This window comes from Notamacropus eugenii, chromosome 3 (assembly GCF_028372415.1).
Source record: "Notamacropus eugenii isolate mMacEug1 chromosome 3, mMacEug1.pri_v2, whole genome shotgun sequence".
Classification (NCBI taxonomy): Eukaryota; Metazoa; Chordata; class Mammalia; order Diprotodontia; family Macropodidae; genus Notamacropus; species Notamacropus eugenii.
This window is the reverse complement of record NC_092874.1, coordinates 205,549,781-205,565,781: the sequence shown is the minus strand read 5'-3', so window position 1 is coordinate 205,565,781 and position 16,001 is coordinate 205,549,781. Positions and strand designations below refer to the sequence as shown.

General features: G+C 37.5%; 1 protein-coding gene across 8 annotated transcripts in view; it reads left to right on the top strand.

Moving 5' to 3' along the window:
- Positions 1 to 541, top strand: part of DCP1B (decapping mRNA 1B) — a 73,466-nt gene extending 72,925 nt beyond the window's left edge. For all 8 annotated transcript variants that reach the window (XM_072650137.1, XM_072650135.1, XM_072650136.1 and 5 more), the window contains one exon: positions 309 to 541. In XM_072650137.1, the coding sequence (XP_072506238.1) occupies positions 309 to 392 (84 nt within the window). In that variant the 3' untranslated portion in view covers positions 393 to 541. The remainder of the gene's footprint in view (positions 1 to 308) is intronic.
- The last annotated feature ends 15,460 nt before the right edge of the window (positions 542 to 16,001 follow it).

The following is a 16,001-nucleotide window of genomic DNA, read 5'->3' as shown; positions in this document are numbered from 1 at the left end:
CTTGTGACACCATATTACACAAAACATTCTCTTACTCTTTGTCACATCACACATTGACAACCAGAACCTAACCCTGCCTAGTCTGGTCTCTAACTGCACTTTAGCATTTACTTACACAGTTAAAACTTCAAGCTGGATATTGGAGACAGACAGAGAGGTGAGCACATTGAGGTCTAGAAACGGATGCCAGTGTAGTATCTTCTCTTTTTGAAACCCTATTCAGCCTATTCAGCCCCTAAGTGGAGGAGCCTTTCTTTCCCTAAAAACTGTGTCATATTCCATTGTGTCTTGTGATTTTTGTCTTCCAGAATGATGACAATTTCTTAAATATAATCAATGAAGCTTATCTCTTCAGCGTCACACAAGCAGCCATGAAAAAGACTACTATGTAAAAAGAAAACTTTTTTCACTGATGATTTCCAAGGAACTTTTCAGAATTCCAACGAAACAAGGTTCTCCTCATGTCAAGTGTTATTACAGTAAATGTTTCTGCATTTTTTAAATGTGTATACTATGATGAAATAAAATGTGCTGGACTTTTTATGTACAGTCAATTTTTTTTCCATTACATAATGTAGTATACACTGTATAGAGAAATGGGGTAGGAAATATCTTTTATTCAACTTAACACGTTAATTTTTTCCCAGTATGAGGGCATTGTTAGAATAAGCCTCTCTGTAGAAGGGTTGTTCTTTGAGTTCAGTCTCCTTTTATAGATCACATTATTTGTCAAATAGTTATTTTCACATGGAAGGTGTATAACCAACATTATATCCCTAATGTTCACACCCCTTTCATATAGCATGCTGTGGAGGGGTTAGCCACCAGGTGGCAGTGTCACTCCACAGACTGACCCTAATGAACTCTGGGAGTAATGGTCTGGTTTCTTCTAATTAAGCAAATCTTTCATTTATAAGGATTAGGACCAAATTTTCCCAGTCTTTGAAAGCAAATTATTTCATTTTGAGCAAAATGGTGTTTATAAGAGCTTTCTGGACTAAATTTCCAGCTAGGTCTCAATTTTTCCTAGCTCTCACCATTTCTGAGGTGTCTAAAGAGAAAGATAGGCTTGTCTGTGCTTCCGAACAAACATTTTTATCATTGTAAGCAATGTAAAAACCAATTGAGAAAGGGACTCTGGAGTTTTTAAAATCATTTTCTTACTTTCCTAGAATAAACAGATGACGATGATTTTAGAAATTAAACGGTGACAATATAAGGGTTCTTAGCCTGTGACTCATGAACCGTTAAAAAGTATATTTTGATAACTGTATTTCAATATATTTGATTTCCTTTGTAATTTTTTGTATGTTATTTTATGTATTTAAAAGTATTATTGTGAGAAACTGTCTGCAGCCTCATCTTCCTGCCACAGGGTCCATGACACAAAAAAAAGGGTTAAGAACCCCTTCTCTAAATCATGCAATAAAATTACTTTTATTTCCACAGAGATTAGGACCTTTTCCTTGGAGGAAGTTGAAGGAGCCTTTGTTAGTTTGTTTGAGCCCACAGAGTGTGTCAGAGAAATTGGTCCCTTTTGACCATAATTTTAAGTTTTGCATTTATAGACTTTTCTCCCAGGGCTATAAAATAATCTTTAAACATTATTGCATAGCAACCATACTTTTACATCTTACAGGTGATAAAAGGATATGTTTCTAACAACTTGGAACTCATGATCTTGGGCTTGAAATCTCAGACCTTTACTTGGCCAGATCAGCAATAATAATGTTAACCATATTGCCTGAATTCTAATACTGTATCTTTCTGAGCCTTAGTTTCATTATTGATAGGATAGAGGATCAGAGTACCTTCCGTCATAGAATTGTTGTGAGGTTCCAGTGGGGACTGAATGAAAAACATTTCATGAACACAAAAGCTTTGTATAAATGTTAGGTGCTGTTGTTCTTCTGAGATGCTCAAAATGCAAGTTAATGGAGACCAGATCCTGTATGGCGTCCTACATGATGCTGAGCTCATAATTGGTTGGTTAACTAGTTGATTGCATGAATATTTAATATCTCTTGTACCTCTCCCACTTCCTGCTAGGATGTCGGTGAGAACAAATAATGAAATGCTTTCTGGATGTAGAAACTAAGACACAGACCTACAGTCATCTGTATGTATTCTAGTCCAGCATTCTTTTTTATAGACTCTTTGTAATAGTATGTCTTCACTTATTTCTGATGACCTCATTTGAAGTTCCCTTTTCCACCTAATTTCCTTAGGCTATGTGCTTCAATCTCAGTCAGCAAACTTTTACGAGGGCTCTGCTGTGCAATTTCCTAGGTACTGGAGAAGATGCCAAGTTTAGGTAAGATACAGTCCCTATCTTTAAGGGGCTAACAGTGTAGTAGAGGGATTATTCGCTAGTGCACTGAAACATACAATATTATAGCATGAGTATATTTTAAAAGTCACAAAATAAAGGGCTGTGTGAGATCCAAGGGAGGTCTTTATCGACTTGTTGGGGGGGGCAGGGATTGAAGAACACTTCCTAAGGAGATGGTGTCTGAGTTGGGTTTTAGAGAATAGGTACCTAGCTCAAACAGTACAACAGATGAAGATGGGGAGGGAAGGCATTCCATGCAAAAAGAAGTATGGAGAAGGTATGAAGAACCCCATTTTTTACACTTTTGCAGAAACTAAGAGACAGTTGTAGAGACCCACAGCTGGGTGACAACATATAATCCGATCAAAACCTTGGAAGTACAAGAATTTAATGTGTGTTCAAGAAGCAGTTGTCTGGTTTAGCTAAACTGTCACACTCATGGAGGATACTATACAAGTAGTGAGTCCAGGTTGTAGAAGGCCTTGAAAGCCAGACAAAAAGAAACTTAGGATGCATAGTGAGTCACTGAAGATTTTTTAGCAGAGTAGCATGATCAGATCTATATGCAAGAAAGATTACTCTGATTACTCTGGCAGTAGCATTAAGTTGGATTGGAACAGGGTTAGTTTGGAAGTGGAAAGACATGTAAACAAATTCTTGATAAGATCTAACACATATCACTTTAAGGTTTACAAAGTTCTTTTTATCATCTTATTTGATAACTGCAATAATAATATTTCAATAATGTAGGTGGCATTGAGGGATCTAAAAAAGGGTGGAATCATTTGGAATTGGGGGATACAGATGCAAGAAATATGGAAATGGAATTATCAGGACCTGGTCATTGATTATATGTGAGAAGTAAGGGAGAAGATGACTGATGAACCAAAGTTCTGGAAGAGGTGGAAAGGAATAGGATGGAGAAACACAGGAAAAGGGATTAGCCTTAGAGAAATTAAGGGTACCACTTAATGAATACTAGGGATATCTCTTATTACAAGGGGGAAGGAGCCCTCTCAGAAGCTGGAGGGATCGTAGGGTCATAGACTTACAACTAGAAGGGACCCTATAGGCCATATAAGAGAAAGTAGGTTTCTCACTCAAGGACCCACAGGTAGTAAGTGGCAGAATGAGGTTTTAAACTCTGGCCCTCTTGACTGCATGCCTTTTGAACCACACTGAGAAAGTTTGAGAAATGAGGAAGGAGAGGTGGGAGAAGTATGGCAGAGTTGAGGAAGCCCCTGTTGAGTGCCTTCAGTCTCAGTGCTGTAGAAGGGTAGGTGACTCCCAATAAGTAGTTCTAGAGGTGCATTAAAATACAAGAGAAGAGATGAAAAGGGTTGGAATAAGTTGCTGTTGGAAATGAAATAAGGGGTTGATATAGATAAAAAATAGGGTTATTGAGCAGCTACAGAGACTCAGCTAAAATTATGTTCCAAGACAGTTGCTAGTGAGACATTAAAATCATGAGAGTCAGGGTTCGGTATGGAAGCCAGTAAAAACTAGAGTCAGGAGATAGACTAGAAGAAGATGGGTTTGTTTACAATAAGAATGAAGAATAGGTTTAATGTGAGACTGAGAGAGATGGGAAGGGTAGGGAGTTGTGGTTAGAATAGAACTTTGTGATAGACTTCTGGATCTTGAAAGTGGTACAGATTCTAAGAAATGGTTATGTCTAAAATGTATTACATGTGCCTAAAGCAGAGTGGAGAAGGTTTTTAAAGTTGGAAGGGTTGAGAATTTAAGAGATCATGTTGCTAGAGGGACCATTAACCTGAATATTGAAATCTCCAAGGATGAGGAAAGGGGATAGGGTAGAGGAACATCATGAGCTAGGTACTCAAGTCAGTGAAAAAGTTGGGCATGTCTGCAGAATTTTTTTTGTAAGCATTGAATAAGTGAGGCCCCCCCCCCAAAAAAGCCGTTAACTGCAGCAACTATCCTAAAGGATGCCTATATGCAAGGTGAAGATAAAAGACCATGGGCATAGCTTCATCAGACCTACATTCTGTGCTGTACTTGGATTTTTTTAGGTCAGCTCTCCAGCAATCTGTTTTTAAAATCATAAATTCTCCATCTTTTGCTGGGATGAATCACTTTAAAAGTGTCAGCAGTGATTCATTTAGGCCAAAGACTTTTTCTTTTTAAAGGTCTGGAGGTGATGAAGAGGTTATTCCTTATATCTAGCAAAGCAGGCAAGAACATTTTAGTACACAGCATTCCAGGACTTAGAGCTTAGATTGAAAATCTTGATTGGGGTGCCCAAAGTTGGATATCAAAGATGAACTTTTCTTACCCCATCACTGTGCTTGCTCTGCCATTAGCCCAATTTCCCTTCAATTCCATTGACCCCATGGGAGATGTTTGCCTTGTACTGCTTTCAAGCTAATTGGGTTTTAATTTAAAGCAGTAGGATGTTCATTTACTAAAGGCACCATAGTCCAATGCAGTGGACTTCAACATTTTTAAGATGGTAAAAACTTTGTACTTTGTTCTTATGTCCTAGGACTGCAGTCATTTTGGAAGGGATGGAATAGATGTTCATTAGTGTCCCCTGTGAGTATCCTTTATGGGAGAGAACTTAAAACACACACACACACACACACACACACACACACAGCTGCAGTTCCTCCCCACCAAACTGTATTCTCCATCAGTAAAGACAGTAATACCTGCCTCTCTCTCCAATTAAAATAATAAGAAAGCATTAGGAGTTCCTGAAAGAGCACTGAGGTAACCTGAAGACAAACTGGTAAATTACTGTCCTAAATGACTTATATATAGCCCAGCACCATCTATCTGTCTTACAATATTTTGGGGTGAAGTACCATTTTAATTTCAAATAGAGGACTGTTATTGAATAGATTTTTATATTCTAGGCATACTTTTCCTCCCAAAAAGTATATTCATTCTCCACATAGGTCACTGTTAGTGTGGTGCAGTCGAAAGAGCACTTCCATTGGAATCATTTGACCTCGGTGCAGTTCTTGGCTTTTCCACCTGGGCCAAATCAAAGTGCTCTTTCCACTGCACCACACTAAAATAATTTGACCGGTATAATCATGGGAATCACTTCTCCTATCTGGACTGATTCTTCATCTTATAGATGATGAGGGGAATTGGTCTAGATGACTCACACCCCCTAGGCACATACAAACAAAGCTTCGGGCACCCAAAGTTAAGTATCAGAGATTAACTTTGGTTATCCTACCATTGTCCATGCTCTCATGCCCTGCATTAGCCCAGTTCACACGTGGCCGCACACACACACCCCTCTCTGAAGTTCCTTTCTGCAAGTGGCTTTATAATCCTACTGCTTGAGGATTAAGAAAACCAAACCACATTAACTGTATTCTCTTTCGGTAACAACTTAAGTGCTGCTTCAAACTGTACAAAAAACATTTCCACAACTGAATTACTCTTGTTTCTAAAAGATATAGACAGAATCATGAACAAGATTAGCTTTGTCATGAAGGTAAAAATTTCTAATAATTCAACACATTCATTCATCTTTTGGTCACAGTTAAGATTAACTGTATTTCTGGAACCTCTGTAATAAACTTTTCCTTTTTTTTTTTTCATGGATGAAGAGAGAGATCAAAATAAATATCATAATTTGCATGGAATGGATGTTCAAAAGATCCCTGAGGTAAAGGATTTAAGGAAGGGCCTCACTTTTTTTTTTATCAGGCCCTATTAAGTGAAATATATTCAACAACTTTTTCTCCACTGTAACCACCATCCATTAAGCTTTATCCTTTTAGTACAAAATGAGTTGGACATAATCCCTGCTTAGAGTTCAAGCTCACCTACCCAAATTTGACAACTTTGAAAAAAAGAAAAGAAAACACGTTGGAGTCCCAGGCCTCTGCTGATTTCTTGTCTATATTTATTGACTATAATGGAAATTCATTTATGTCAGAATTCTAGGGTGATCTTTAAGATGGGATCCTCTCTCTGTTGGGTATAAAGCAAAGGAATGAGGGATATTGGCTCTTCAACTAAAGGTTCCCCTTTTTTTTTCCCAAGAAGTTTCTGGTTTTATGATGATGCTAGGATCCAGCTTTCTCTTAGGTTTCTAAGAGACTTGATTATAAATAAATGCCTTTTTCCATGGAATAGGTGATAACAACCCAAAGAAAATACTTTTAAATTATCCTATGGAAACTGAACTCAGGTGTGGACTACCTATGGGTGTCATGCTGGATATCATCCCTGTTCCAACATGAAATGTGATCTGTACCGAGGCTTGCAAGAGAGAATTGAGATGTTCTGATAAGAACCTTAGTTCCTTGTGGGTGAAGGTCAGCCACAATGCTTTATGGACAGACAGATCTAGCCCTTCTATTAAAAAATAGCAGGGGTAGCTAGATGGTGCAGTGGATAGAGCACTGGACCTGGAATCAGGAGGATCTGAGTTCAAATCCAGTCTCAGATACTAGCTGTGTAACCCTGGGCAAGTCACCTAACCAAGTTGTCTCCAAAAAAAAACCCAAATAGCTCTTGTTTTTCATCAGTACTTAGTCTACCCAGACATCTCTTTCTCTGTCTGTCTCCTCTCTCCCTCTCTTTGTTAAATTTAAAATGTACAGGCTGTAGCTGACACTTTATCACATGGAAATGCTTGATGAACTTTCAATATTTTATTGAATGATTGGTTTTGTTTTAAATGAAACTGCTTTTTATTTATTGAAAGTTGGAAGACCAGTTAGGAGCCTATTTCAGTCGTCTAGGCAAGAGATGATGAGAGTCTGCATTAGAATGGTTCATGGTTATTTGAGTGAAGAGAAGGGGATAGATAAAAGAGCTAGGTCAGGTCAACAGAATTTGTGAGGGAAAGGTTGATTCCAAAGTTATAAACCCGAGTGCCTGAGAGGATGATAGTACCCCCAGCACATATAGGAAAGTTTGGAGGAGAAACAGGTTTGTACATGTCCTGTAGCAAAGAAATAAGAAGTTTCTTTCTCTTTTCTTATTTTCATGAGACCCAAAACCTCTTCTTGTGTCAATAAAGTAGAAACCATGGTCTTCTTTCTTATAAGAAAATTATAAAGGTGAATTAGACAAAGCAAAGTTCTTAGAATGAGGCCATTTGCATCTTTTGGGGAGGGGAATCTGGATCTGTAGAGAAATTCCCCAGTATGCCAATTCTTTCTTCTGATAAAGATTAGCAACTCATTTAGGTTTTTTTTTATACTTTGTTTTTTAGGGAATTGCCTGGGGGGGAGTCCCTGAGAGGTCAGGTGATTTGCCCATGGTTACCCAAATGGACAGAAGAAAGGCAAGACTTGAACTCAGTCTTCCCAAATTTATCTGTGGTTCTCTATCCACTAAACCATGCTGCTGCTCATATTTCTATTATTAAATATATATGGTAGAATTGTAGTTTAATCCAATGAGTTTATTGCTTGTATGCAGCTCTGTACTATACTATAGCACAGGAAAGCAGAAAATACCACAGCAAAAAATGACAAGTGAGAATGGTTCTTTTCCCCAAACTAAAACACCTCTCCTCTCCTTCCTTTTTATCCTCAGCCATACTTACCCTGGGTCAGTTTCTAATTCCTCCATGAAGTCTTCTCTGACTTTTCTGCTAATGCTAATCCACATTGGTCTTCACTTCCTCTGACCTCATATAGGAACTTAGAAACCTCCTAATCTAAGCTCGTTTTACCGATGACAAAACTGAGGCCAGTAGAGGAGAAGTCATTTGTTCCCACCATTGAGCTAGTTAGTAGCAGAGCCCTGGCCTCCTGCTTCCCACTGTCCCCGTTGTTGCTAGACTATAATGCTTGCTGTTTTCCTTTATTTGTTTCTGGTAAAAGCAACACAACACAATGGAATAGCATTGTCAAATGTTTATTATACCATTTTTAATTGTTCCTGCATATACACTTAGTTATGTGCTCCATACCTGAAACCCAGATGTGCTGTATACCTGAACTCAAGTATCAAGAGAGAGAATATTTGTAAAGTGCTTAGCACAGTGCCTATCATGTAGTAGGTACTTGAAAATGTGGAATATAATTCAGTTGAACTAGACTACCTCTTGGAGTTTTCTGCTTATCTGGAATATCAGACTCCTTGTTACACAGTTTTATTTTGTTCTTTCCAGTCCAAAGATCATAGTGCCATAGAATTGTAAGGAATCTAACCCTCTCATCTAATTGATAAGGAAATTGGAACCCAAATATATTAAGTTATTTGGCCAGGGTCACATGGATAGTAAATTGCAGAACCAGAATTCAGACCCAGATCCTCTGCCTCTTAATCCAGTGTTCATTCCGCTCCACTATGCTTCCTCTTTGTTCTCTTTGGCAGAGAAAACGATAACAAAATTCAATTTAGGTACCCTTCTACCTGACACCTGTGATCACCACCCTACTAATACAGAGCAGTCTCCACTGTGATAATGCCCTTTTCCTTGATATAGCTTTTTAAAAACCATTTTTAATAGATTTCCTTGCCATCCTCAGCCCTTTCTGAGATTTAGCATTCTTGACACTATTCCTACAGAATCATGCCATGCTTTTGTATTCATCCTTTTTTATATGTCCTCGTTTCTGTCTTGTGTGTTTTTTATTATTGTTTTGACAGTCATCACTTCCAAATAAAGAATTTCATCCCCACCCCCACAATACTACTTTCCCTTAAAAAACAAGCAAAGTCATCTAAAATAGTTGTTAGACTAATAGTACATGAAACTTTCTACTCTTTTAGTTTACCTTGTCTTAACAGGAGAAAGGAAGTTTATTGTAACATCAGTCATCTGGATTGTCCTGTTATATTTTACTTCAATTCTATTATCTTCTAATGTCTTCATTTACATACTTGTTGTTACTGTATTGTATTACTGTTTTCAACTCTGCTTTCTTCATTCTATGTAAGTTTGTACAGAATTTCCCATATTTCTCTGGATTGATACACATCATTCCTTACAATGAAATAACTATACATTATATTCATACACTACACTTTGTTCAATCATTTCTCAGTTGATTAACATCTAATGTTTAATCTAATTAGATTAACATCTAATCTCTTCATCACTGCATATAGTCCTGTCACAAACATTTTGGTACATAGGGACCTTTGTTTTTGTCATTGATTTTCTTGACATATAAAACTCAGTAGTAGAGTTGTTAAATCAAAGAATATGAATAATTTAGTAATATTTCTTGTTCTAAACTATTTTACAGAATGTTTGGTCCAGTTTACGGCTCCACCAATAGTATATCATTGTGCCTGTTTTCCCAAAACATCTCCACCATTAACTATATATCCACTTCTTATCACCTTTGCCAAATTGATTTTCAGATGATATCTACAGTGTTATCTTAATTTGCATTTCTCTTATTATTAATGACCTGAATCATTTTTCATATGGTTATTGATTGTTTGCGTTTCTTTTTTAAACTTTGTTCGTATCATTTGACCACTTCTCTCTCTATTAAGACAGTATGGCATAGTTCAGCTCCTGCCTCTGACACTTTCTACCTGTGTGACCTTGGATAACCAATCAAACAATAATCAACAAGTATTTGTTAAACATCTGTTATGTGCTAGGCACAATGAGTAAAACTTTCTGTTCACAAAGAGCTTCTATTTCTGAAGGAGGAGAGAGAATATCAATACATACGCATAAATCTGAAGTGAATAAATATAAATATATACAAAATGGCTCTATTAGGAAGAGAGGGCACTAGAAGCTGAAGGAATTAGAAGGTTGTACTTGAGCTACATTTTGAAAAAAAGTGATTTGGGGAGGTGAGGGTAGAAAGGAGTACATTCTAGACATGGACTAAAGACATTGCAAAGGCACCTAGGTAGGAGGTGGAATATCATGGATGAAGGAGAAAGAGGCCAGTTTGACTGAAACGGAGAGTGCAGGAGGGTAATATCCAATGAGGCAAAAAAACAGGTTGAGGCCAAGTTGTGAATAGTTTTAAAAACTAAACAGAGAAACTTCTATATGATCCTGGAGGCAACAGGAAGTGATTGGTATTTATTACATGGGTGGGAGGTTGACATGATCATTTATGCAATGAAGAAAAATCACTTTGGCGGCATTATTAGATAGGATGTACTAGAAAGGGGAGAGACTTGAGTCAAGGGAACTATTTAGGAGACCATTACAGTAATGTGGGCAATGAAGGCCTGAACCATGATAGTAGTTGTGTGAGAAAAGGAGGTCAGAAATATTTGAGAGATGTAACAGTTAAAAAAAAAAAAAAGTGAGATTGGGCAACCAATTGTACATGTGGAGTGAGGGACAGTGAAGATGCCAGAATAATGCCAAGGTTGTAAACCCAGATGACTGGATGATGGTGCCTTCAATCAACAAGCATCTTTTAAGCACTTACTATGTGCCAGGTACTGCCTTTCAACAGAAATAGGGAAATATGGAAGAAGGACGGCTTGAGAGAAACATTGAGTTAAGTTTGGGAAGTGTTAAGATTGTGTTGCCTCTAGAATATCCAGTTTGAAATGTCCAGGTGTCCATTTGTGATGCAGGATTGAAGCTCAAGGGAAATACTGAGACTAGATATGTGTATGTATCTGTATCTATGAGTCATTGGCATGGAGATAATAATTAAACTCATGAAATTTGATATAGTCACAGAGAGTATAAAGAGGGTCCTGGGAGAAAGCCTTGGGGAACACTCACAATTAGGAGGTGTGATGTGAATGATGAACCAACAAAGGAGACAAGAAATGGTTAGATAGATAGGAAAGAATACATGAAAGAGAAGAGAATATCCAAGAAGAAAGAGCAGTCAATGCATATTAGTTTAAGACATCCAAGAGGCAATTTTGGAGAGTAGGAGTGACTGTAGTTCAACAGAGAAAGAGGCTGGATATACAGATCTGGTAATCATCTGCGTAGAGATGATAATGGAACCTGGAGCTGATGAGATCACCAAGTAAGATAATATAAAATGGAAAGAGAAGGAAGATGTTTAGGGCAGAACCTTGAGAAACACCCAGGGTTAGTGGATGTGACATGGATCAAGAGCCAGCAAAGGAGTATGAGGAGAGAATAGGGAGAAGAAGCAGGAGAAAGCAGATTTAGGGAAACCTGTAGAAAAAATATCCAGAAGGAGGTTATTTGAGAGTGTCAGATGCTGAAGAAGTCAAAAAGGATCTAGATTGAGAAAAGGCTAGAACATTTGTAAATTAAGATATTGGTAACTTTGGAGAGGTGCTGAATTACAAGGATGATTAAGGTGGGTTTATAAAAAGAATGAGAGGAGAGGAAGTTGAACCACCTATTATTGTACATAGTTTTCTAGAGTAATTCAGCCACGTAGGGAAGGAGAGAGATTAAAACAATGGAAAGTATGATTATGTCAAGTAAAGTTTTTTTAAGGATGGGAGAAGCCCAGTCATGTCTGTAGTCATCTTCCTTTGAGACTTGAATGAAGAGAGCAGAGAGAAATAGCTAAGTGATATAAAGTAAGGAGGAGCTCTCGAAGAATGCTCTCAATTGTTCCAGTGAAGCATGAGGCAGGGTCCTCAGTCAAGAGGGTGGCTTACCATGGGAGGCCCGAGAAAAAGTAAGAAGGAACAGCTGATTATTCCTCCCAGGTCCGTTTAGCAACTTGTGAAGAGGAGCAAAGGATGCAGGTGGTAGATTAACCCAAGGTTGGGGCTTGGCAAGGCTATTGATGATAGGACAAAGGTATCAGGGATGAAGGACATTATAGAGCTGATTTGATTTACCAAGGGGTTAAGATAGGGAAGGTAGAATAATGTAGCCAGTGAAGGCATGATGGCCTGGGAAACAAATGAGGGGTGGAGGGAATGAAGGTCACAATGAGGAGAAGTAATACTTTAGGGGTCTCTCCTCTAATTCTGTAATCATACAGGTATCTCATTTTTATTAAATTCATGTCACTTCCTGTAGATTTTGGATGTCAAAATTTTGTCAGAGGTGCAAAAATATTTTTCCTAATCCAACCTTTTCTTTCTATTCTAGAAAGTTGATTTTGTGTGTACAAAAACTTTCTAATTTTATGTAATTGAAATTTTCTACGACTTTGTCTTTTATAACGTCTCTTATTCTTTGTCTGGTAATGAATTTTCTCCCTAAACATAGTTGTGAAAAATATGATCTTCCATTCTTTATTTCTTTTATACTGTGACCTTTTATATTTAATCATTTATCTATTTGGAATTTATTGTGGTATGTAGTTTAAGATGCTGATCTAATATTTTCCCTTTTTTCCCAGCAGTTTTTTTGTCAAATAAAGAGTCCCTCCCCAGCTGTTTGTCTTTTGGGGTTTTTCAAACACTGGGCTGTCATACTTATTTGCTTCCTGGTATTGTTTCTCTTGTATGTTTAACTGATGTACCTCTCTTTTTTTTAGCCAGTCCCAAATAGTTTTTATTTTAACTGCTTTGGAATATAATTTTAGGATCTTTTAACACTAGGTCCCCTAAATTTCTTTTTTCATTATTTATGTTGGAATTCTTGACTTTCATTCCTCCATGTAAATTTATAATTTTATCAAGTTCTGTAAAGTATCTACTTCAGTGGTCTGGTATCATGCCTCTACAGAAGCACAATTTGGTAGTTATTATTTTTATTATGCTGGTGTAACCCAGCTGGGAAGACTTTAACTATCTATTATTTATTTCTTTATTTCAATAAAAACTGTTTTGTAGTTCACAGAATCACAGAGCTATGCTAATCTCTTCTGTGCCCAGCCAAAGACTTGTCTACTGACCTTGGTCAAATTTGGGCCCACCTCAAGATCATGACTCCCTCTGTCATCTTATCTCCCCCTACAATCAATCAGTCTTCAGACTTCTTCCAGGGACTCAAGCATTAGTCAACCTTTAGAAGTCAGTATTTATTTATATAGCTGCTGCTTCCCCCTGGAAAATCTCAAAGCATTTTAAATGTATTAAACAAGGTAGTAGCTTGGGAAAATACATTTGAAATAAAGGAGGAAAATTCATTAAAGGGACAGATTTCCCTGCTCTGCTTCCCTTCTCAATTCTTTCACTTGCTTCTAAGACTTTTTTATAACATACAACTCTCTAGGATCATGTCCAACTATCCACTGGTCTCCTTCACAAGAGTCTTATCTCTGGGTTATATTACCCTAATGTACTGGTGCTATGGACATCAGAACAAGCACACATACACACACATATCACACATACTCTTCAATGCTGACTTCTTGAACTGGGTCACTGCTTGGCATTCCCTCTAAAAGTAATATCAGATGCCTTACTGTCTATCTGTTGTGTTCCACCATAGCTAAGTCTGCATTCTGTGCAAGCCCCACTGACCTTGGGAACTCCACCCCACATACCCCAAGAAGTGGAGATGAGAGGAAAGTAAAGTGGCTGCTCCCCTAGCAGACTTGTTCAAAACCTCACTTCCTACTTCAGTCAAATCTAGTTACATAATTCTAAAAATGAAACTTCCTAACAGGAACCAAAGCTGTTTTAATTCTTCCCCTTTCTCCAGAGGGTTATATACTATCTCTATATTTGAAGGTCTGCCAGAAAGGAGGCATTTAACAAATCTGGGGGTTGGGAGTGGAAAGAAGTGGAGACAATCCTATGCACAGACAAAAAATAAAACTCTTCCCTCCAGTCCACATGGCTTACTAGAGACCATGGCATTAAATGAAAAAAAAACACATTACAATAGAAAGTTCCCCCCAAACCCCCACCTCCTCTCTTGACTGCTGCAAGCTTCAAAGGGAAGAAAGAGAAAGCTAGTGCCAGCATCCCCGTCTGGATGCACATGAAGCCATGAGCACATGAGTTTGTCATGGCTTCTGTCCCTTCCGTGTCTCTTCTTTTCTGTCTCAAGTAAAGATGTATTAGAGATAGAACAGACTACGCTATGACACTGTGAACTTCAAAAATGGCAAGTGAGGCCCGGGAGCCAGAGTCCAGGCTAGTAATCAGTCAGCACAGCAAGTGGACTAATGCCAAAGCCAAGATGGCAGGTCCTATAGTCAAGGAAACCACTTTATCCCTGGGCTGGACTGCATTTGGAAGTGAAGTTGGTGGGACAAATACTTTGTAGCAACTGACTTAAGACTGAGCCTGATCCTACTTTCCCTAGGAACTAAAGCTGTATAAGAAAGAGTTATTGAGGGGGAAATGTTTATACTTCTGTTCTTACCACATCTTCTCATAAATGTCTGTTTGTAAAATATAATATATACAACATATAAAGCTTTATATGTATATATATATACAGTTACATATGTGTGTATATATGTATGTATACATATTTGCCTATATATAAGGTAATATAGTCACTCATATACATAGATATACTTTACTAGGAAGAGGATCAGGCTCCAGCTTCTACACATATGGTCCCCAAATAGGATTGAGGTTGGAGATGGTTTCAGAAAGACCCTGGAAGACTTGTATGAACTGATACAAAATGAAGTGAGCAGAATCAGGAATAATTTGTATAATAACAGCAATATTGTAAAGATAACCAACCTTGAAAGATTTAGGAACTGATCAACACAATAACTAGTCACAATTTCAAATGACTCTTGATAAAACATCTCCGGATAGAGAGCTAATGGACTCAATGCAAATTGAAGCATTTTTTCTTATCCCTTTTTGTTGGGCATGGCTAATATGGGAATTTGTTTTGCATGACTTTACATATTTGTAATGAATTTTGTTTTTCTAGTCTCAATTGGTGGGAGATGGGAAAGAGGAATCGAATTTAGAACTGAAAATAAAATTGAATTTAAAAAATTAAGAGTCTGTAATAAAATCTACACATCACTTTCAGAACTGTTCTGATTACTGTGCTTTCTTCTGCTCTGTCCATGTTAAAATGTTTCAATGACCCTCTTTTTTTATGTCATTATTACTACCCCCTCCTATGTCCAATCCCAAAATTTAACATAGTGGGGGGAAAATCCTTGTTACAAGCATATTCAAGCAAAACAGATCCACATATGACTGTCCAAAATGCTTATCTATTTATGCACTTTGAGACCATTATTCTCTATCAAGAGGTCAATAACACCCTTAATCATAGGTTCTCTGGAGACATGGCTGAACAGAGCTCTTAGGTCTTTCAGAGTTTTTTTTTTTTCTTTACAATATTGTTGTCATATAAATTGTTCTCTTGGTTCTGACCTTGTTGCTGTGCATCAGTTCATACTATCTAGGATTCTCTGAAATAGCCTTTCATAATTTCTTATGGTGAAATAATATGCAATTGCATTCATATACCACAGTTTTTCTTCAGTCATCCCTCAATTAATGGATGCCCCCTTTATTTCCAGTTCTTACTTTTAATCCCCCCTCCAGTGTAAGTTTCTTTTATTAACCTCCTTCAACACCTACTTCTCAGTGCTCACCTATTTCCCTGTTGAGGCTGATGTATTTCTGCACCAAATTCTTTGCTTATATGCATGTCTGTATGTATGTTTGTGTAGTTGTTCAATCCTTCTTTGGTTCAGATAAATTCACCTGATATCCACTCCCCAAACCTCTTTATGTTATTATACTCTTATTGTTGTGTACCCCAATTATAAGAAATGACAAGTTCTACCCTCTTTTTTTCTTCTGTGTACACTAGTCTATTTTATCCCCCCCCCCCCCGATTCTCTTTCCTATTTTAATGTTCTCAAAATAACACTAATCCATCCCTAAGTCCTCTGTT